This window comes from Silene latifolia, chromosome 5 (genome assembly GCF_048544455.1).
Source record: "Silene latifolia isolate original U9 population chromosome 5, ASM4854445v1, whole genome shotgun sequence".
In the NCBI taxonomy this organism is placed as follows: Eukaryota; Viridiplantae; Streptophyta; class Magnoliopsida; order Caryophyllales; family Caryophyllaceae; genus Silene; species Silene latifolia.
In genome coordinates this window covers 9,206,934-9,228,779 of record NC_133530.1, presented here as the reverse complement: position 1 = coordinate 9,228,779, position 21,846 = coordinate 9,206,934, and the positions used below count along the sequence as shown (strand labels likewise).

General features: G+C 35.9%; 2 protein-coding genes across 2 annotated transcripts; both read right to left on the bottom strand.

Moving 5' to 3' along the window:
* Window positions 1-10,902: 10,902 nt before the first annotated feature.
* Window positions 10,903-14,101, bottom strand: LOC141654781 (receptor-like protein EIX2). The gene is made up of 2 exons (XM_074461897.1): window positions 11,237-14,101; window positions 10,903-11,141 (listed from the first exon to the last, which is right to left on the bottom strand). Exon 1 carries the CDS (start codon window positions 14,099-14,101, stop codon window positions 11,246-11,248), a length of 2,856 nt encoding a protein of 951 aa, XP_074317998.1. The 3' UTR covers window positions 10,903-11,141; window positions 11,237-11,245.
* A 4,207-nt stretch (window positions 14,102-18,308) lies between these two features.
* On the bottom strand, window positions 18,309-21,521 carry LOC141654780 (receptor-like protein EIX2). Its single transcript, XM_074461896.1, has 2 exons — window positions 18,684-21,521; window positions 18,309-18,588 (listed from the first exon to the last, which is right to left on the bottom strand). The coding sequence occupies exon 1, from the start codon at window positions 21,519-21,521 to the stop codon at window positions 18,693-18,695; it is 2,829 nt and encodes a 942-aa protein (XP_074317997.1). The 3' UTR covers window positions 18,309-18,588; window positions 18,684-18,692.
* Between the last annotated feature and the right edge of the window lie 325 nt (window positions 21,522-21,846).

Genomic DNA, 21,846 nt, shown 5'->3' with positions numbered 1-21,846 from the left:
TAGCTTTTATACTATGTAGATTTTGACCTTGTATACGCTTGTTAATAACTTGATCATTGTTCTCGTGGGTTAGGAAGTAAATAAGAGAAAAGTTAAATAAACGACTGAGACGGAGCAAGTATTGTACTTCCTCCATTCAACTCCACTTTACCACTTTTTTTTTCACGTTTGCCAACGCGTGTTTTACGCGCTAAATATCGTTAGCTATGTATTTGCAAAAATTATAAAAGTTAGATATTTTTAATGTACTCATAAAGACGAATCAAACAAGATCACACATGAATATATTTTCACTTACGTATTGAGAGAAAATTGAAATTGAATACTCACTCGTAAATAGTGTTCAAAAATGAAATAGGTGGAGTGGAGTTGAATGGAGGTAGTAGTAAGGTAGTGGCAAGTTAAAACAGAATTAGTGGTCAAGAATGGAGCCCCCATGGTTGATTATAGCTTAAGTCTAAAATATCAGGTCCTGGTTCCTTATGTAAGGCTGTAAATGAGCTGAGTTGAGCTCGCTCGCCAAGTCCTGGTTTCTCATGTAAGGCTGTAAATGAGCTAAGCACGCTCGCTAAGCCCTCAGAATCGGCCTGAGACAGGTCAAACTGAGTTGGAGCTGGAGATCGGGCTCGAGCCTTAACCTTAACCGAGCTAAGCTCGAGCAGACTAATAAGGCTCGGCTCGGAAGCTCGTTTGTGCTCCGTTATGTTTTAAATTTCTTAATTTTTATCAATAATAATTTTTTTACTTAAATCATATCACTTTTATGATAATTTTTATCAATAATAATTGAGGGTGTGTTTATTTCTACGTTCTGATTGTCGGCAGCCACGAAATTTTATGGGTCATTGCCAATTTTACCATTCAAAAAATCTTCGCAAATTGTTTGTAGATCGTCAAATGGTGCATGAATTGCATATTCCAAGCTGCAGCAAACCTAACCTTAATTAGAGTAGCATGATTAATTTTATCACTTGTCTTGATAAGACATAAGTAGCTATTAATGTGGACATTAGTGCAGAAAAAATTTAATTCCACGAAATAAAAGTCATGCCTATATTTACACGAAATTACAAAGCCAATTTTCCACGAAATTAAAACAGCGTGAAAATTGGAGCAAGTTTTAATTTATATTCCCCGAAATTACATGCCACTTTTGGCCTTGTATACGCTTGTTAATAACTCGATCATTGTTCTTGTGGATTAGGAAGTAAATAAGAGAAAAGTTAAATAAACGACTGAGACGGAACAAGAATTGGAGTAAGGTATGTAGTGGCAAGTTAAAACAGAATTAGTATTAGAACACACAGAATACTTGCTCCCAGGGTTCCGCCACGTACATACAAATAATATACAATTCCCTCAACCAAGAGAAGGCGCTGATTATAGCTTAAGTCTAAAATATCAGGTCCTGGTTCCTTATGTAAGGCTGTAAATGAGCTGATCTGAGCTCGCTCGCCAAGTCCTGGTTTCTTATGTAAGGCTGTAAATGAGCTGAGCTGTGACACCCTTAAATCTAGCCTTAATTAAATACGTAAATTCTACAGAAAAACTGGTAGGATATGTTTGTAATTGGTTCAACTAGCCAAAAACTTGTAATTTCAAAAAATTTTCTAAACCAATCACAACATTTCCAACATTCCCCAGAGGCGGGTGCCAAAACCTGCAATGCTAACGAACTACTTTACATGCCATAGCTAAATAAGAAAATAGAATGATACAAACCAAAAATAGAAAAGGGAGACATATGTCCCTTCAAATTATATACAAAATCAAAAGTTAAAAGGTTTACTATAAGAATAGCCAAAACTAGGTCCAAGGTTCCTTATGCTCACTAGCTCGTCTGTGACCCCAACAAAGCATCAACAACCTGTCAATCGCATTTTATACAAACACGAAAGCCACAATTCAGTGGGGAGTAACTTCGAGTCCTCCCAGCCACGAATCGTCAAAATTAATGTAACATGTAGTAAAACATGTAAACAATATGATAATTAATTCAATTATCAATTATTCTAACATATGAGTCCTAAATGACCAAACTAAACTATCATGTGCAACATATAACAAATTGTAATCCAAACTTTATCAATTGTAACCGGCTTACATCTCACCTATTACAATTCATAAAATCACCATACAAGAAAGGGCAATATATCAAAGACAGGCATAAGTTCTTAGCACCGTCAATAGTCACTCTGTAACTCGAGTCTATACCACGAGGTAGGGAAGGTAATCGAACTGGTATCTTGGCTCAGCGGTTAATATTAATAAAACATGGCCAAGACACAACACAACCCTAGCCTAAAATCTGCGCAGACCTAGACATGCGGATACACACCACCGCACCCAAGACCCACAATTTTTCTAAAACAAAGTGAGTACCCTAAGGAGACCACCAAAGGGTTGGCTAGTACTTAAGCTGACCACTTATTATCAAAATAAGTAACGAGGTCATGCCCCAACTTGGATATAAATCCACTAGTCAGACATATACTCGTCAAGGACTATAAAGACCTATCTATGATGAAGGCCGAAATACTCACCTAGGACCTAGTCCCAGCTAGTCCCAGCTTGAATACTTTAGCCCACACCACACGAGACAAGTAAGACACCCACTTAACCATAAGAGGACAAAAAGTCCAACTTACCAACCTAAATGCTAACATCCTATCATGTGAAAGGCTATATAAATGTCTATTCAGCAGATAATCCAACAGTATCCTCAATAAGTATTCAATACTAATTACCAATTCTAACAATATTAACCATATTAAAGGCTTCAGGGAATCTAGGGCCGTTTCTACAATATAAGAAGCTACTTAAATCAACTAATTACACATGTGAGATAAAAATATAATGAATGGCCTAAAACAAGAAAAATGCCGATTATCTAATTCATTCAACCGAATTTTTACCCGCAACCCTGACCTTGCGGCAGTGCGGGTTAAATTTGCGGTGACCAATCACTCAATTAACTGACATCGCATCAGTCAAAGGGACTAAGGCTCAGTTTTCGGCACAATTAACAAAACATTACAATTATCGTTATATAATTCATTCTGAGCCTAATCTTTACAATTTCATTTTCTAACCTATACTAACATGTGCAACTACCAAAATAAATATAATTTTTACCTTTAACATAATTTTTATTACTAATTTGATTTAATTCAAAAGTTTACCCATACATTACTTATTCTAATTATCTCATTAATGAACCTAAAATGACGAACAATGCATGGAAAACCGCGAAACAAGCAACGGGCCAACCCGGGCCAGCCATGGGCTCGCCGGTCACTCTGCTCGGACTCTTGCCGCCCCCTACACCTCTCTTTTTTCCATTTTTGTTCATTATAACATCGTCTGAACACTAATTAATCGTTCCCAATTCAACTTTGTTAACTTAAACTAACAAAAGGCATAAATTAAGCATTCATGCATCTAATTTTAACATGTGAAAATTTCTACTCAAATCAAAAATCACAAAACATCCAAAAACAACAAAGCATGTGACGATCTTTCGTCGAGTAACTCGAAATATGTTAACTTAAGCTAGAAAAAGAGCAATTAGCACCTTAAAACCCAAACCCTAACAAGCACTAGCCGCTATCCTCGACAATATACGAGTCCCCAAACTCGTCCTCCAATTCTTCACCTAAATAAACAATAAAAACACAATAAATAAGCATGAACACCGAAATTTCCGAAAATTCATCTTAAAACAACTTCAAGAAAACTGAAATTAAAACATACTAGGTTGTAGATCTCGACGAGGGGATTCCGGAAATATAAATTATGCGAAAAACCGATAAGAAATGCAAAAGTTATGAGGATTTCTAGCTTGAATGTATAAAAATGGTGATTTGGAATGTTAAGGAAGATGATAGAAGGGAAGAAAATCAGAAAAAAAGAAAGGAAGGGGGTGTGGTCCGCGGGAAAGGGAGAAAGGAAAGGAAAGAGCGGGTTTGAGTCGGGATTTCTCGAGTCGGTTTTGACTCGTTTCGATAATAATTAAAATCGTAGGTCAAATGCAAATTCCGACAAGACCAAAGTTTTTAAACACGAGATTACAAGAAAATTGAATACTCATACGACCCATTTCCAAATTCGTTTACCCAATGTTCAAAAGAATTGTCATTTCCCACCGATACGCCCTTATTTCGAAATAAAAAGTTTTACACGGTTTAAACTATTTTTAAACATCTCGAAACTATCAAAATAATTACTTTTCTTCAAAATATAATAAAATTATATTTCTTTGAATTATTTTTACTTTAAATACTTAAATATCAAATTTTATTTGATTAATAAATTATTTTCGAAATATATTAACGGTCCGAAATTACGGGGCGTTACAATCGGGGGAAGAAGTTCACCAGAGATATTATTGTTGCTCAAATGAAGGACATTAAGATTGTTTAGAGCACCGATGGAGCGTGGTAAATTCCCCCAAAGTTTGTTGTTTTCTAGATGTAAAGTTAATGTGTTCGAGTAAATAATCGTTTTGAAAGTTTTGTTCTGTTCCTTTCCATGTTATCATTGCATTATCATCCGTATGAGGAACCAAGCGGGAAACGCGGAAGAAAACCATTGAGATACCTTGTAAGCTGCTTTTTGTGTTAACTCCCATCCCTGTGAGATTGTATACGCATCTTGGGATGGTTTCGCGGATGTGGTTGTTTGAAAAATCCAACATTTGAAGCCAAGAGAGGTGACACGAGCTTGAAGGTATATGGATCCAGATAGCTTATTACCTCGCAAGATAAGAGCGCCAAGACTTCTAAAACTATTCCCTAAGGCATGGGGTATGTAACCAGACATTGAATTATGGGAAAGATCTAGAATATTCAAAGACGTGCAATTTAGTAGGGATACCGGAATTTCACCCGAGAGATTGTTGCTGCCCTAATGTAGAACACTGATATGACTTAATACACCTAGGGAGATCGGTAAATTTCCCCAAAACTTGTTGTTTTCGAGGTGTAAGACTTTTAAATTATCACAGTAACCCCAACAATCCGGAAGCTTACCTGAAAATGAGTTGTTTGATAGGTAAAGATAGATTAGAGACATTTTGGTTTGTGGACATAAGAAAGGAACCAGGCCTTGAGAAAGGTGGTTGTTGTTGAGAACCAAGACTGTAACATTCCTCATAAACGATGATATTGCGTCACTGAAATTGTTTGAACTCAAGTCTATCCATGGGGGACGCTCAAATGTGATTGATACATCTGGAAGTACCCCATACATCATATTCCCAGACATTATTAAGTTATGTAGTTTGGATGATAACGAGTTCAGAAAAGATATAGGCATCTTGCCTGAAATACGAGTGTTGGATAAACCAATAAAGGACAAGTGTTTTTGAGTTACAAGCCACATTGGGAATTCTGGGCCAACCATACAGTTAGTTGCGAAAGTCACCACAAGCTTTCCACTCTCATAGTATTACGATAACGTACAAAATTAAGATTAAGAATTGTTAATCTAGAAAGATTTCCAATCTCATGAGGAACGGCAACTGTAAATCCAACATTGAACAGGTTAAGGTGCTCTAAATTGAAAAGTCAACCTATAAATTTGGGTAATTGTTCTCCAAAATAATTAGAACTGAGGTCCAAGTATTTTAAATATGTCAAATTAAGTAAAGACACACTGACCAAAATGGTTTTGACACTGGGCAGCAATCTTGAGTGACTCCCCAAGAATCAAGAAGTCCACAATTGTCGACAAGAATGCGACGTTTGAACTCAAGCAGGGCATTTTGCTCGCTCTCCACACATTCTATTCCCTTGTTACTATTACCAATCTCTAATCTAGCGTGACAACTAAAGTAGGTAAGCGGAACACACAAGAGTAGAAGAACAAGCAAGTGACTATATAATTTGGAGGTAAATTGGGTACTCATATTAATGTGCGTTGAACGAGTTGTGTGAGTGACTATATAATTTGGAGGTAAACGGTTGTTAATGTATGTCGTTATATAGAGGTGATACGATATTAGATGACGTAAGTGATGAGCTCAGCTTAGATTTGAGTAGTGGGAGTAGTATGCACGGTCAAGGTCAAGATCAAGAAACAGAATCAAGATGGGATTCATTGCTTGGAGCGAAAACAACTCGAGGAGTTGGAGTTTTAGTCGTGGAAGGACAAGCTGAATAGTCGGCTTCGATTACGTTTCCGTTAATTATTAGGATTTATTTTACCAGTAGAATAAAGGCAATTTAGAGCCTGAGATATTAATTAGATAGAAGTCTCGATTAACTTAGGGAAATAAAACCGTATAAACACGGTGCTTTTAGAAGTCTCAAAGGAACAGGAAACTCATGTTTCCTTAGAGCATTAGGACTAGAGTTAATTACTATAAATAGTCTTCTTTGTAGCCCTTAATATTCATTCAAGTTTGATAATAAAAATCTCAGAAACCATCAAGTTTTGATCACATTAAGGTTTGAACGGTCTTTCAAATCTCGTTTAAAGTATCGATCGGCGTCGTTACCTTAGACAATTATTGACTCGAATTTAGGCGAATTCTAGCCAAATATCGTGGTAAGCAACTGAACTTGTCCCTCCATATCGAGAGGCCCGAGTTCGACCCCTGACCACAACCCTTTTCTATTTCTTTCCGCTTCCGTACTCAGATCAAGAGGTCTTTACTCATTTCATCAATACTTGTAATTTCGCGGAAATAGATGGGATGACTTCAAGACGCGATTGTGATATAGTCTGTTGGTGATTTAAGTGAATCACCGGTTTTAAGTGTAGTCGGGATTTGGTCAAAGTTAAGTAGATTCGTATCGCTATATCTACCTAGTATAAAAGCTAGGTTCTTTAAAGGCTTCTAATTGGCCGATAAAATTCATAAAATTGACTTTGTATGGGTCCCCCCATGTTCTACCTCTCATTTAATTACCCTTTCTCCTCTATAATAAATTTCTACTCTATTCTGATTATTCAATTGTCAATTTTTAATTACTCAATTCAATAATTAGTGATAATAATTGTAAACCAGTTATCACTCTCCAACCCACTTTAAATAATTTTGTTGACTTTTAATTTCAACAAGTCAACTGTTACATAAAAAAAAAAAAAAAATAGTTTCATGTTAAAAAAAAATGATGTTTAAAAAAGAAGTATGGAGTATAGTAAATAAATATAAATTCCTTAAAAAATAATATCTTAATAAAAAAATACCAGGTATCTAAAAATATTATGTGTATAATATTAAATCACCATAATAATTATAATTATACTACTGAATCTTTTAAAAACTGTAGATTTGAAGGTTTTCGAAAAAAATATTGATAAATATTTTAAAATGAAAAAAATACGAGTAACAATTAATGTAGAAGTGGAGATTTTCGGAGAAAAAAGGCAAAAAAAATATATTTACGAATAATTCTCTAAAAGAAACATAAAAAAATACTTTAATGAATATACTAAAATATAATAAATAAGAAATAATCAAATAAGAAGCATATTAGATCTGAAAAAAATCTGGAAAAAACATATTGACAAAATTTTAAAAGTCGAAAAAAAAATATGTACTTTGAAATGGGCCAAGCGAATAAAAGAACCCAGAGTATAATTTTTGGATCATAGTTACATGAATTTCTTCTACTTATACTCTTCAATTAACTCCAATATTGACATTAAATTTATTAAATTCGAATCTAAAAGGCATTAAAGATTAAAAAATATGTATATTGATGTAAATTGTCGATAGGCAGAAAATTAGAGGAAAATTTATCTTTATTTTTTCTATTAGGCTGGAGTCTCGATAGAGATCGGAATAAGAGGTGAAAAGTGTGAAGGTGATACTTGAGAACGGGTAGGATCGCAAGAGGAGAAAAATGATGATGAACAATGATTGGTTTAAATGAGCTTAAAAATATAAGAGGTGACTGATGAGGAGTGCGGCGGAACTTTAAGATAGGGGTAGAGAGTCACATGAAATGGGACGAGGGGGTAAAATGAGTGAGGAGGTGGCTGGGTATGGTTAATTACTTAAAACATATTTTTGGTTATGTATAATTTGTTTAGCTTTTAAGTTTTGGTAGGTTTATCCGTTTATATGTCAAAATCAGAATTTATAGGTAGGTAATACGAACTTACGGAGTACGTAGTAGTGAATAATAGAGCGTACGATAGTAGTGAATAATATGGGATATGGTAGTTTTTGTGAAGCGGTTTTGCCGATAAGACGATTTTATTGTCTAAAAATACAAATTATTTATTAGCATTAAATAAAAAGTTTTCTAATAAAAATAAACCGTTTTATAGTATGATGTCATACTAGTCTATAATTTGTGTAAGGGGCATATTTGTCATTTTGTAAAAAGTTATTTACCTGATATGGAAATAGATAACGAATGAATAATATACTTAAAATAAAAACAGATAACAAATGATTCGGCTAGAGAGAGTAATAGTTTTGAACTCATATTTTAGTCATATTTGTATTTAAAGAACTGAAAATGTCGGCCCAATTACAATTTAGGCACATTAGGATTGTTGATCTAAATATTATAGGAGTATAATTTATAGATGTACCTTTATTTTAACATGTCGAGATAATATATAGTTATTTTCACTTCCGTCGGCCCTCCATATAAGATTTTTCTTTGTTCTTTATATCAGTTTAAATGTATTAAAATCATGTTATATTCACTAGATACTTTTAACCAATTTAATTGATCATGAATTTATTATCATCGCTGTTTGTTTTCACTTCCGTCGGCCCTCCATACTTTTGCTTGATATATTCTCATCGCCGTTTGTTTTGCGATGGCAATAAACAAAGTCAAGGATAATCATACTCATTTAAGTGCTCTTATATACAATGATAAATTGATAACGCATGTTATTAGTTACGACCCGTGCATTTTCTGCACGGGTTTAAAACTAGTTGTGGGTAAAGGAGTGTGGACTACACGCTCACATAAGCGACTCTCGAGTTTTTGTAGCTTTTGGATAAGTTATATTGTCATACTTGTCCCAAAAGGTACCTCTTGGAAATAACCGATTATTTCCTTTAGGGTATGCATACAAAACATGTATAAATACATGTTGATGTATGATTGAAAAAAGATGAGAAAAATCCTAAACTTTTCGACTTTTAAAGAACAAACAAAATTACAAAATTTCATTTGTATTCTCTCGATTCTATTTGCCTAGAACGAGAGGGAATCGATAGTCTTATCCAACAAGGGATTTCGTGCAACCCAAGGCAAATGTAAGGGTCAAAATACTCTTTAAGGAAAACGATTCGTGATTTTATCGTTATCCAAGTTTATCATTTGCTATTGACCGTCGGCGGAGTGTCAACCACCCTGAACATATCCAACATAGTCTTCATCTCCTGGACTCCGGAGTGTAACTTGGCATAACTTTTCTACGAGAATTTATTATTTATGCACCAAAATTGACACAATAATGACAGAACAATGGGCCACTGATGTGATATAGTCTTCATCCTCTATTCCTCTTGACTACGAATTGTTTGACGATGACTCAGAAAAATCCATTGTAAAAATAATACCCAATAATTTTTTTAAAGTTTTTGCTTAATTGGGGTACAAACCCAAACTATTTAACAAAATAGGGCGGTTTTCAAACTATTTACCAAAAATGAGTCCAAGTCATCGTTTCCGCTTTTTTTTCTTTTTTTTTTTTTTTTAAAGTTGTATATATCTCGCTCTCCGTGGACAACAAGATACTATGAAAACCTAATATTCAGTCTACAAAGACTTCAAGACCCACCAATAAGTTCATGTTGTATTTTATGATCCAAAATATTGGTAAGTGTTTGTTTCTTAAAACTAAGTTAATTGTTTGTAGGTTTCCAATGTGACTATTGTGTTAGTGGAAATCATAAAAATAGGATCATGTAGTTGTGCACTAAAAACGTGGGTTGTGTGCTTTATAGTTAGTTATGTATGCCTATAAATTGGCCCGTGTTATTTGATTCATAATTGAGTTAGTTTACGAGAACTTTCTCCATATGATTCCACTCTCCTCTCATTTTAGTCTATCAGTTTATACATAAGAGCTTATAAATATGAGAGCAAAAGTGAATAATATCACCAAAATTGCAGATTCTGTCCGGCAACGATTACAGACAAACCAAAGCTCAAAATGACGGTCCCAACGGTCATAATGTGGCCATGGATGTCAGGAACAAGCTGGCAAAGTTTCGAGACGATTCAACGATTGAAACTCCAGCAATCGACAATTTACATTACCCTCTGCCTTTTTCTCTCTTTTGTTTTCATTTTCAGATTTTGTGTGATTATTATCCACACAAAGTTGCTGCTCCTATTTCCCTTGTACACAAAAAATGCTTCCCGAGAAGCTTTCACAAAGTCATAGCAATTGGGTCAAACAATTAATCCTTTTAGACTTACATACAAAGCACGATAAGAAAGTGGCTAGACCCATAACAAATACTTGTTCCCCTTGATCTACCATGTACATATAATTCCCTCAACGAAGAGAAGGCGCTGATGTTGTCAAGAATAGTATTCTCTCAACTATTGATATATCATTCAAGGCTGGTCTTAACCCCAAGAATCAAGGAGTTTGAGTTATTCAAGCAGGTATTCTCTCCATATCACTCACCACATACACAAGAGTAGGAGAAGGTGATTAATTTTGTAATTTTGCTGCAAATTCGTAGTGCTTCCGATCCCCAAGAATCAATAAGTTTTGTCATAAGTTCAGGAAAAAAAATTCACGGATCTAGGCCATCGGCAAAAAGGTTTCATACTTTCAAAACATATGGACGACGAATAATGGAGTAACCAATATCACGCCTCAGCGATAATGGTTTTTGTGGTTATAATGAGAAATGAAAATCGAGCGATAAGACTACTCGGAAAACACAATGCCATATAAAAGCTGATACAGATGATATTGAGGTTATATTGCAACTCCACATTTAGCTCAACTAAAATCAGAAACATGAATAACCTCATGTCTACATATTAATTTAATGTTCCCAACAAAGAAATCTACATATTTCATCTAAATCTTCAAGATTTTTATTTGTTATTTGCTGATCTTGCGTCTTAACAAGACGACTACCAATCGATCATAACAGGAGATCCTAATATATTCCTTTAAAGCAATAACAGCAGCCCCTGAAAAAAAATAAGCAAACTGCAGAATCAATTATAACAAAAAAAAAATTACATACAAAATCAGTTCATTAGAATATCAATTTAGAAAGACTTACGAGATGGCCTCAAGTTCTTCTGCAAACTCTAGCTATATTCACAACCACCATCACATAAATCCGATCTTTGATGTCATCATAGAACCGGAAGAAGGCATGTCTCCAAGACGTTTTGATAACTAAAGTACCACAAACTCCCCAAAATCCAAAGATAAATCCAAGCACTACACTTATGCACAGCCCTAGCTTAAAGTTATCGTTAGGCAGCTTCTCTTTGCCTAAATTATGTGGAATTATGGCTCTGTCGTCTTCATGACATTTAGGGAGTGGCGCTCCACAAAGTCCGGGGTTTCCCGCGTATGATGAAGTGTCGAAACTTTGTAGTTGAGTGCCATCTGGAATCTTTCCGGACAAGTTATTATACGACAAATCCAATACTCCTAAATAACTTATTTTAGCCAAACTAGTTGGGATTACACTGGAAATCTGATTATGTGATAAATCAAGAGATTGCAAAGCAGTCAATTGACCTATGCTCGATGGGATTACTCCACTCAAATGATTTCTTGATAAATTTATGGATACTAAACCAATAAGGCTTGAAATTTCGTCAGGGATATGTCCTTCCAGTAGATTGCTAGATAAATCTATGGCTTTTACGAGTCCAACTGAATCATGTCCTCCTCCAAAATTTTGTTCTTTTCTTTTCCACATTATCGATGGGTTATCATCAGTGAGATTATACGGAATGGAAAATTCTATATTTGTTAAATTAAGGGAGACATATTGTAAGACATTAGTTGTGTTAACCATGCCTTGGAGATTGTATATGCATCTTGGGATGGTTCCACTAATGCGGTTGTTGGAAAGATCCAATATTTGAAATCGAGTGAGATGACACACGCTTGAAGGTAAAGCTCCAGAAAAGTTATTATATTGGAGGGTCATGATGCTAAGATTTTTAAGATAATTTCCAACGGCATAGGGTATGTACCCAGACAATGAATTATAGGCAAGATCTAGACTAATCAAAGATCTGCAATTCAGTAGGGACACAGGGAGTTCACCGGAGAGATTATTGTTGCTCAAATGCAGCAAACTAAGCTTATTTAGTGAACCGATAGAGCTAGGCAGATTTCCCCAAATCTTGTTGTTTTTGAGGCGTAAGATCAATAAATTATCAAAGTAACCCCAACAATCAGGGAGCTTATCTGAAAATGAGTTATTTGAAAGATCGAGAACGATTAGAGGCATTTTGGCTTGCGGGCACAAAAAAGAAACAAGACCTTGAGAAAAGTGGTTGTTGTTGAGATATAACATTTTCACATAATTCAAAAACGGTGGTATTGTGCCGACGAAATTGTTTGAGCTCAAGTCTACCATTACCGTGGAATCAAATGTGGTTGATGCATTTGGAAGTGGCCCATACATCATGTTTTGAGACATTATTAGTTGCTCTAATTTGGGTGATAACGAGTCGAAAAAAGAATTAGGGATCATGCTTGAAATACCAGATTTGGATATATCAATATATATTAAGTTTTTTTGAGTTAGAAGCCACATTGGAAAATCTGGGCCAGCCTTACATGAGCTTAACAGGAGTTCTTGTAATTGAAATGGAGGAACCCAATTGGCACTAATGTTAACCACCAGTTCTGTGTTCTTCCCCAAGTTTAAATAACTTAAATTGGAAAGATTTGATAAATGTACACTCGTTAAAACTCCGTTCAAAGAATTCGAACCAAGATTCAACAATTCAAGCTTATGAAGTCCCCAAAGTGCTTCACTAATGGTGCCGTTAAGCTGATTCCCATAAACGTATAATTCCGTCAAGTATGAAAGGTTGCCAATGTTGTCCGTAATGGAGCCCCACAATTGATTAATACTTAAATCTAAAATCATTAGTGATTGGTGTGAACATGCAGATAAAAATTGGATAATCTCTGAGAAGTTGTACTTAAGACAGGTATTCTCTAAAAATAGGGTTTGCAAACTACATAAGTTACCAAGGAAATTCCAAGTATGGCTGGACAGTTGGAAAGTACTTCCAAACAGTTGAGAGTTCTCAGAGAGGTCAAGATAAACAAGGCTGATCTCAAGTCCGTTCAAATTGGACAACCACTCAAATATTGATGTATCGTTCAAGTTATTTAATGACAGGCTAATAGTACTAATGGTTGTGGAAGAATTAATATATGAAAGAGATGAAGGCAACTTCAGGGATAAGTTACAAAAATCCAAGCGAAGGGCACGTAAGTGAGGGAGGTTGTTAATAATAGACAACCAATTGTTTGTAGTTAGACTCAAATCAATACCACTCAAATCCAACTCCCTCAGCAACCTTAGTTGTGATAGCCACCTCAAGCTTTCAACCTTCATATCATAGTAACGATAATCACCATATAAACAATGAAGATTAAGAGATAATAATTTAGAGAGATTTCCAATCTCATGAGGAACGACTCCAGTAAAGCCAACATAGGAAAGGTCAAGGTGCTCTAAGTTGGTAAGTGAGCCTATAAACTTGGGTAATTGTCCTCCAAAATAATTTTGACTAAGGTTTAAGTATTTTAAATGTTTCAAATCAAGTAGAGATACACCGATTGTACCTTTTAGACAGAATTCCACATAGTCATCATAGTAATTCTGGGGCATGGGAAGATTGAGGGCGAAAACGTGGCCACCAGAGTGGTTATGACACTGAATACCACGCCATAGGCAGCAATCTTGAGTAACTCCCCAAGAATCAAGGAGTCCACAATGGTCGACTGTAATACCACCTTTGAACCGTAGCAAGGCATCTCTCTCACTCTCCACACATTGTATGCCTGTATTATTATTAACTTTATCAGTTTCTGATCTAGCATGACAACTAAAGTATGTCAGCCAAAGACACAGTAGCAGAAGAACAAGCAAATGGTTCATTTTATGTTTAATGTCGTTGATAAATGGACGTTGAGAATGAATCGTCAATTATTGTGTGAATGGTTTGGTTATCGAATTGGCGTATGTATATATAGAAGAGATGTCTACTCAATTCGTCATGACTTGTACTTTCCCGGAAATAGATTAAGATTACTCCATTCCATTCTGTACGTTGGTTAATGATTTTTAGAACTAAAGTGCTCAATGGGAAGAGTGACATTATTTGCATGTTTGCTACTTTTATTAAGGTAAGGTTCACGGATGCATTCACACACCAATCTGTTTCTCGTCATTTTAGGTGATATGTAATTATCCGACTTAGACCCAAATGACTTGCTCATAACCACGAGATGTGAATTACCCGATTGGAACTTTAACCAAAATTTCATCATACACCAAGTCATTAGCAGAAACAGGCAAAACCAGTACTCAATAACTCAAATGACCCGTTGGTTGCGTCTAGATGCAATAAACAAGATAGACATAGAAACATAATGTTGTAAGTTACTCCGTTATTGAATACAATACAATACAATACAATGAATTTGAAATGAGCGACCTATTAAGTTTGACGTCGACCTCTTAAATTGGCATCTTCTCTTATTATGCACAACTGCACAAAGCATAACGATTAATTCGTCCGAACCATCATAATGAGCGTGAATAAATAAATTCTCCGAATCATTTGTGATATGCAAGCTCAACGGTTAACTCTTAACTAATCTTTTTGTATAAGGATCGTTAAGACTATTATTGAATTTGTGCCTCTTGAATTTCTTAGTCGCAGCTTCGAACGGCTATACAGGAGTGAGTTATAAGCAAGATCGAGAATGATCAAAGACTTAAGGTCTACAAGGGATGCCAGAAGTTCACCCGAAAGGTTATTACTGTGCTAGTGCAAAACACTTAGCACGTGTAGTCAGTGGTGGAGCCAGGTTTTGAACTTGGGGGCGGAAAATTTTAGGAGGGATGGATGAGTCATAATATAAGGTACACTCGAAAAAAATTCAAAAAATTTAATTAAAAACTTTGAAAATCCCAACCGCCAGGAGGGCGAGGGCCCCTGCTAGCCCCCCTTAGCTCCACCACTGTGTGTAATTCCATTAAATAGATGACAAATGGTCTTCAATTTTTTATTTCTACACTAGTGTACGCGTGCACACGATGGCTACTTATGTCTATGATGACAAAGTGATTAGATTAATTATGCTACTCTTATTATGGTAAGCTTTACTACAAGTTGGCGTATGCATTCATCCACCAGTTTCTTGATTATCATTGTACTTTGACGACGGAAATAGCATGGTCGATCTCGTCTACGTTTGTTAATAACATGATCAACATTGTCGACGAGGAAGGTCTACTTCTTTTGTTATGGTAAGGTTGAAACCGACGGAATGAATTACAATGGTAAAAATCGAATTCGAAAGTTTTATGGCCAAAACAAAGATCGAAAATATTACATAGTGCGGTAGTGGCGAGCTTGTAACAGAATTTGATGTTGATGGACTACGCGTATACTCCATCTTTTTATCGAGTTGTATTTGTCACTTGTCAGTCTTTTCGCAGTGGCGAAGCCAGGATTTTAAGTCAGCAGGGGCAAAAGAGTAATATTATAAGGGAACCTCGAAAAAATCCAAAAATTTAACTAAATTTTTTGAAAGGGTACATATATTGTTTTGAATACATATATTGACTGGTTGGCGTATGCATTCATACACCAGTCTGTCGATTATCGTTGTTTGTACTGTGTTTGTTGAAAACTCAATCCATGTCGTTGTCGACAAGGAAGGTAATGAATTTTTTCATGTCTACTACTCTTACTCCCTTTGTCCCAATCATTTGCTTACATTTGATTTGATTGAGAAAACACAATCGAGATACAGGAAGTAAAATGGTAAGGTTGAAACTGGCAAGCGGATTTACAATGCATGCGGTAAAAGCAGAATTATTTGAAGTTTACGGCGAGAACAAAGACCGGAAAGTGGCAAAAATATTACATAGAGGCGAATTGAACTATTATTGGAAGAATCCTTCTACCACGTACATATAATTCCCTAATGAACAGAATGCATCGATGTTGTCAGGAATGGAGAGCTATATTTGGTTAGAGCATAATTCTAGTACACCAGTTCCTTGTTTACTCACAAAGATAAGGATTGGACTAATTATAGGAAGTCATGGCGCCGAGGTTGGTGTCAGACAAGTGTATGTATATTCGATTGCAAATCATTCCATAGCATGGTTTGTCGATTGCAAATCTTTTCTGAATATTTGATTACCAGAGATGTTAAGAATATATTCAAGGCTGGTTTAATTGCAATCAAGCTTAATATACTGCACTACAAGCAGTATCATTCTGAACTGACTGAAATTCCACTTCGTGAGTTATTGGAGTTGCTAGGATTCGAACCCGTAACCATTAGTCACGCTGGCTCTGATACCATGATAGATGAATCATCTCAACGAAAACCTTAAGGTAATGGTTGAGCCCAACTATAATATTTATATGCTATTATTTAGTGCATCGATAGAGCTATGCAGATTTCCCCAAATCTTGTTGTTTTCGAGGAGTAAGATTGAGATATATTATCATTCATGATACTCCCGTTTATACTTTATACTGCTGCACTACAAGCAGCAATATAATTCAGAGTGACTCGTCCGATTCCCAAGAATCAAAGAGTTCGCCTATTTCGACTCAACTATTGAGATATTATTCTGAACGACGAATAATGGAGTAACCAATATCACAGCTCGGCCATTATGGTTTCTGTGGTTATGAGAAATGAATATCAAGACAAATGCTTATACATATGAGATAAATGCCAGTGAGGATTTTATTGTGACTCCAAATTTAGCTCAAACTAAAATTAGATACATGAACTTGATGACGTCGATGTCACCGTATGACGCACTTATTCATTGTCCGTCTGAATCTACAAGATTTTTAATTCTTATCTGCTCATGTTGTATCTTAACAAAACGACTCCCAATTGATCGTAACAAGAGATCCTAATATATTCCTCGAGAGCAATATCAGCAACTGCTGGACAAAATAAGCAAACTGCAGAATCAATTTCAACACACAAAAAGCAAGTCTACATACAACATCAGTGGATTAATATTAGTCTATTAGATTAGAATGAAAGACTTACACGCAAGATGGCCTCAAGTTCTCCCCCAAACTCTTGTTATATTCACGACCACCATCACGTAAATTCGGTCTTTAATTCAAATTTAAATACATTATTGACTTGTGTGAACATACAGATAAGGATTGGATTATGTCCGAGAAGTCGTAGTTAAGACTGGTGTTGTATAATTCATAGTATATATCTAGTCCGTGGGAAATTACTTCCAAACAGTTGATAATTAATAGAGAGGTCAAGGTTAACAAGGTTGGTCTCAACTACTCAACTTAGACAACCACTCAAATATGGTGTTATAACGCCCGTTACAAAAAAAAAAAATGAGTGAGACGGAGGATTGAAGGAAGTATTATAGTGTTAAGTTATATTTTTTACCGCAAGTATACAGTGTCGTGTAACACTTGAGAGTTGTGACGCACAAAGAGCAAATTGAATAATAGTCGGTTCTATTCTAAGTGTTTAGCTAAATAGATCAAATGTGATGGTTATTTAACTAGTGATTTAAACTAAGTACATAACAATGCAATAATACTAAAATACTAAAATGATGAGAAGCAACATCAAGAGTAAGGGTGAAATCAATTAGTAAGAGGACTAGGACACGACTTCTCAGGTTCATGAATTAGTATAGGATTTAATCACATAAAAAAACTGAAAATGAGACGCACTCAAAAATAATTTGGGCCCGTCGGATGTAACGATGCACCGACTGTGCTTGAGTTACACCGATGCTGGTCTTTTACGTCGGATGTACTCTGTTTCGTCCGCCCTTCACAAAATTGCACCGGACGCCTTCAAGTTACATGGGCATGTTGTTAGATGTTAACTTGTTACACCGGATGTAGCTTGTTTTGCCTTAATTCCTTGCCTTGTGGCTTCCGTTTCGAACCATCCTAGCTCTCGTGTCGTCCCAATGCCAAATTTGCCTGTATGATGGAAAAGACACAGAAACAACTACAAAGAGCATGAATATTGAATATGCAAGCTAAGCGGGGGAGAGACATGTAAGCAAAATGCGGCAATAAGCAAACGGAAAGAGGATGTAAATGAGTAGATATATTACAGAGGCGAATTAGTATTGGAAGACCTGATATACTACACGGAGAACACAATGCCATATAAACGCTCGCTGATGCAAATGATATTGAGGTTTTATTGTAACTCCAAATTTAACTCAACTAAAATCAGTAACATTAACTTGATGTCACCATTCGACAAACTTAATCTTCGAGCTTCTTATTTGTTATTTGCTCATCTTGCGTCTTAACAAGACGACTACCAATCGATCATAACAGGAGATCCTAGTATATTCCTTGAAAGCAATATCAGCAGCCCCTGGAAAAAAAAAAACTGCAGAATCAATTTTAACAAAAAAAAAAAAAATTACATACAAAATCAGTTCACTAGAATATAAATTTAGAAAGACTTACGAGATGGCCTCAAGTTCTCCTGCAAACTCTAGCAATATTCACAACCACCATCACATAAATCTGGTCTTTGATGTCGTCATAGAACCGGAAGAAGGCATGTCTCCAAGATGTTTTGACAACTAAAGTACCACAAACTCCCCAAAATCCAAAGATAAATCCAAGCACCACACTTATGTACACTCCTACCATAAAGTTATCGCTAGGCTGCTCTTTGTCTATATTTGTCGGAGTTATGGCCCTTTCATCTTCATGACATTTAGGTAGTGGTGCTCCACAAAGTCCAGGGTTTCCCATGTATGCTGAAATGTCGAAACTTTGTAGTTGGGTGCCATCAGGAATCCTTCCGGATAAGTTGTTATACGATAAATCTAATACTTCTAGAGTACTTATTTTAGCCAAACTAGTTGGGATTTCACCGGAAAGCTCGTTATGTGATAAATCAAGAGATTCCAGAGAGGTCAATTGACCTATCCTCGACGGGATAACTCTACTCAAATGATTTCTTGATAAATTTATTGATATTAAAGCAATGAGGCTTGAAATTTCTTCAGAAATATCTCCTTCCAGAATATTGTTAGATAAATCAATGGTTTTTACGAGTCCCACTGAATAATATCCTCCTCCAAAATTTTGTTCTTTTCTTTTCCACATTATCGATAGATGATCACTTATCTCATAAGGATATAAATTAATTAAATCAGCTAAAGCATATTGTAAGACATTAGTTGTGTTAACCATGCCTGGGAGATTGTATATGCATCTTGGGATGGTTCCACAAATGCGGTTGTTGGAAAGATCCAGTATTTGAAGTCGAGTGAGATGACACATGCTTGAAGGCAAGGCTCCAGAAAAGCTATTATTTTGTAGGGTAAGAATGCTGAGATTTTTAAAATTATTTCCAAAATCAGAGGGTATGTACCCAGACAGTGAATTATGGGCAAGATCTAGACTAATCAAAGATGTGCAGTTTAGCACAGACACTGGGAGTTTACCCGAGAGATTATTATTGCTCAAATGCAGCAAATTGAGCTTATTTAGCGCACCAATGGAGATAGGCAGATTTCCCCAAATCTTGTTGTTTTCAAGCTGTAAGACCAATAAATTATCAAAGTAATCCCAACAATCAGGGAGCTTCTCTGAAAATGAGTTGTTTGAAAGGTCAAGAAAAATCAAAGGCGTTCTGGCTTGCGGACACAAAAAAGAAACAAGACCTTGAGAAAAGTGGTTGTTGTTGAGATATAACACGTTCACATAATTCAAAAACGGTGGTATTGTGCCGACGAAATTGTTTGAGCTCAAGTCTATTGTTACCGTGAAATCAAATGTGGTTGATGCATTTGGAAGTGGCCCATACATCATGTTTTGAGACATTATTAGCATTTCTAATTTGGGTGATAATGAGTCGAAAAAAGAATTAGGGATCATGCTTGAAATACTAGTGTTGGATATATCAATTGTAGTTAAGTTTTTTTGAGTTAGAAGCCACATTGGAAAATCTGGGCCAACCTTACATGAGCGCAACACGAGTTCTTGTAATTGAAATGGAGGAACCCAATTGGCACTAATGTTAACCACCAGTTCTGTGTTCTCCGCCAAGTTTAAATAACTTAAATTGGAAAGATTTGATAAATGTACCCCCGTTAAATCTCCCTTCAAGAAATTCCAATCAAGAAGCAACGTTTCAAGCTTAGGAAGTCCCCCAAGTGCTTCACTAATGGTGCCGTTAAGCTGATTCCCACCCACGTTTAATTCCCTCAAGTATGAAAGGTTGCCAATGTTGTCAGTAATGGAGCCCCACAATTGATTCCCACTTAAATCTAAAAACATTAGTGATTGGTGTGAACATACAGATGAAAATTGGACGATTTCTGAGAAGTTGTACTTAAAACCGGTATCCGCTAAACTTAGGGTTTTCAAACTACATAAGTTACCAAGGAAATTCCAAGTATGGCTGGACAGTTGAAAAGTACTTCCAAACAGTTGAAAATTGCTAGAGAGGTCAAGGGAAACAAGGCTGCTCTCAAGTCCATTCAAATTCGACAACCACTCAAATATTGATGTATCATTCAAGTTATTATCGTAAAGGCTAATAATACCAAGGGTTGTGGAAGAATTAATATATGAAAGAGATGAAGGCAACTTTAGTGATAGGTTACAATGATCCAAGTGAAGGGCACGTAAGTGAGGGAGGTTGTTAACAGTAGACAGCCAATTGTTTGTAGTTAGACTCAAATCAATACCACCCAAATCCAACTCCCTCAGCAACCTTAGTTGTGATAGCCACCGCAAGCTTTCAACCTTCATATCATAATCACCATATGCACAATGAAGATTAAGAGATAATAATTTAGAGAGATTTCCAATCTCATGAGGAACGACTCCAGTAAACCCAACAAAGGAAAGGTCAAGGTGCTCTAAGTTAGTAAGTGAGCCTATAAACTTGGGTAATTGTCCTCCAAAATAATTCCAACTGAGGTTTAAGTATTTTAAATGTTTCAACTCAAGTAGAGATATACCGATTGTACCTTCTAGGCACGCATCCTCATTACTGGCGGCATAGTATGATATTGATAACCGTGTAGGAAGATCGACGGCAACCACGTTGCCAAAGTGGTTGTCACACTGGATACCGCGCCATAGGCAGCAATCTTGAGTAACTCCCCAAGAATCAAGGAGTCCACAACGGTCGACAGTAATACCACCTTTGAACCGTAGCAAGGCATCTCTCTCACTCTCCACACATTGTATGCCCGTATTATTATTAACTTTATCAGTTTCTGATCTAGCATGACAACTAAAGTATGTCAGCCAAAGACACAGAACAAGCAAATGGTTCATTTTATGTTTAATGTTGTTGATAAATGGATGTTGAATGAATCGTCAATTATGTGAGTGATTTGGTTATCGGATTGGCGTATGTAGTATATATAGAAGAGATGTGTACTCAACTCGTCATGACTTGTACTTTCCCGGAAATAGATTAAGACTACTCCATTCTGTATACGTTGGTTAATGATTTTTAGGCCGTGCAATGACTTGAACATGTGAAGTGGTATTTTCTTCATCAAGGAGAGTCATTGTTTTCTGCTCATCAATATGTCTATCATATTCTGATGAATAATGACAAGTGATTAGAATATTTAGATCAATAATGACAAGTTTT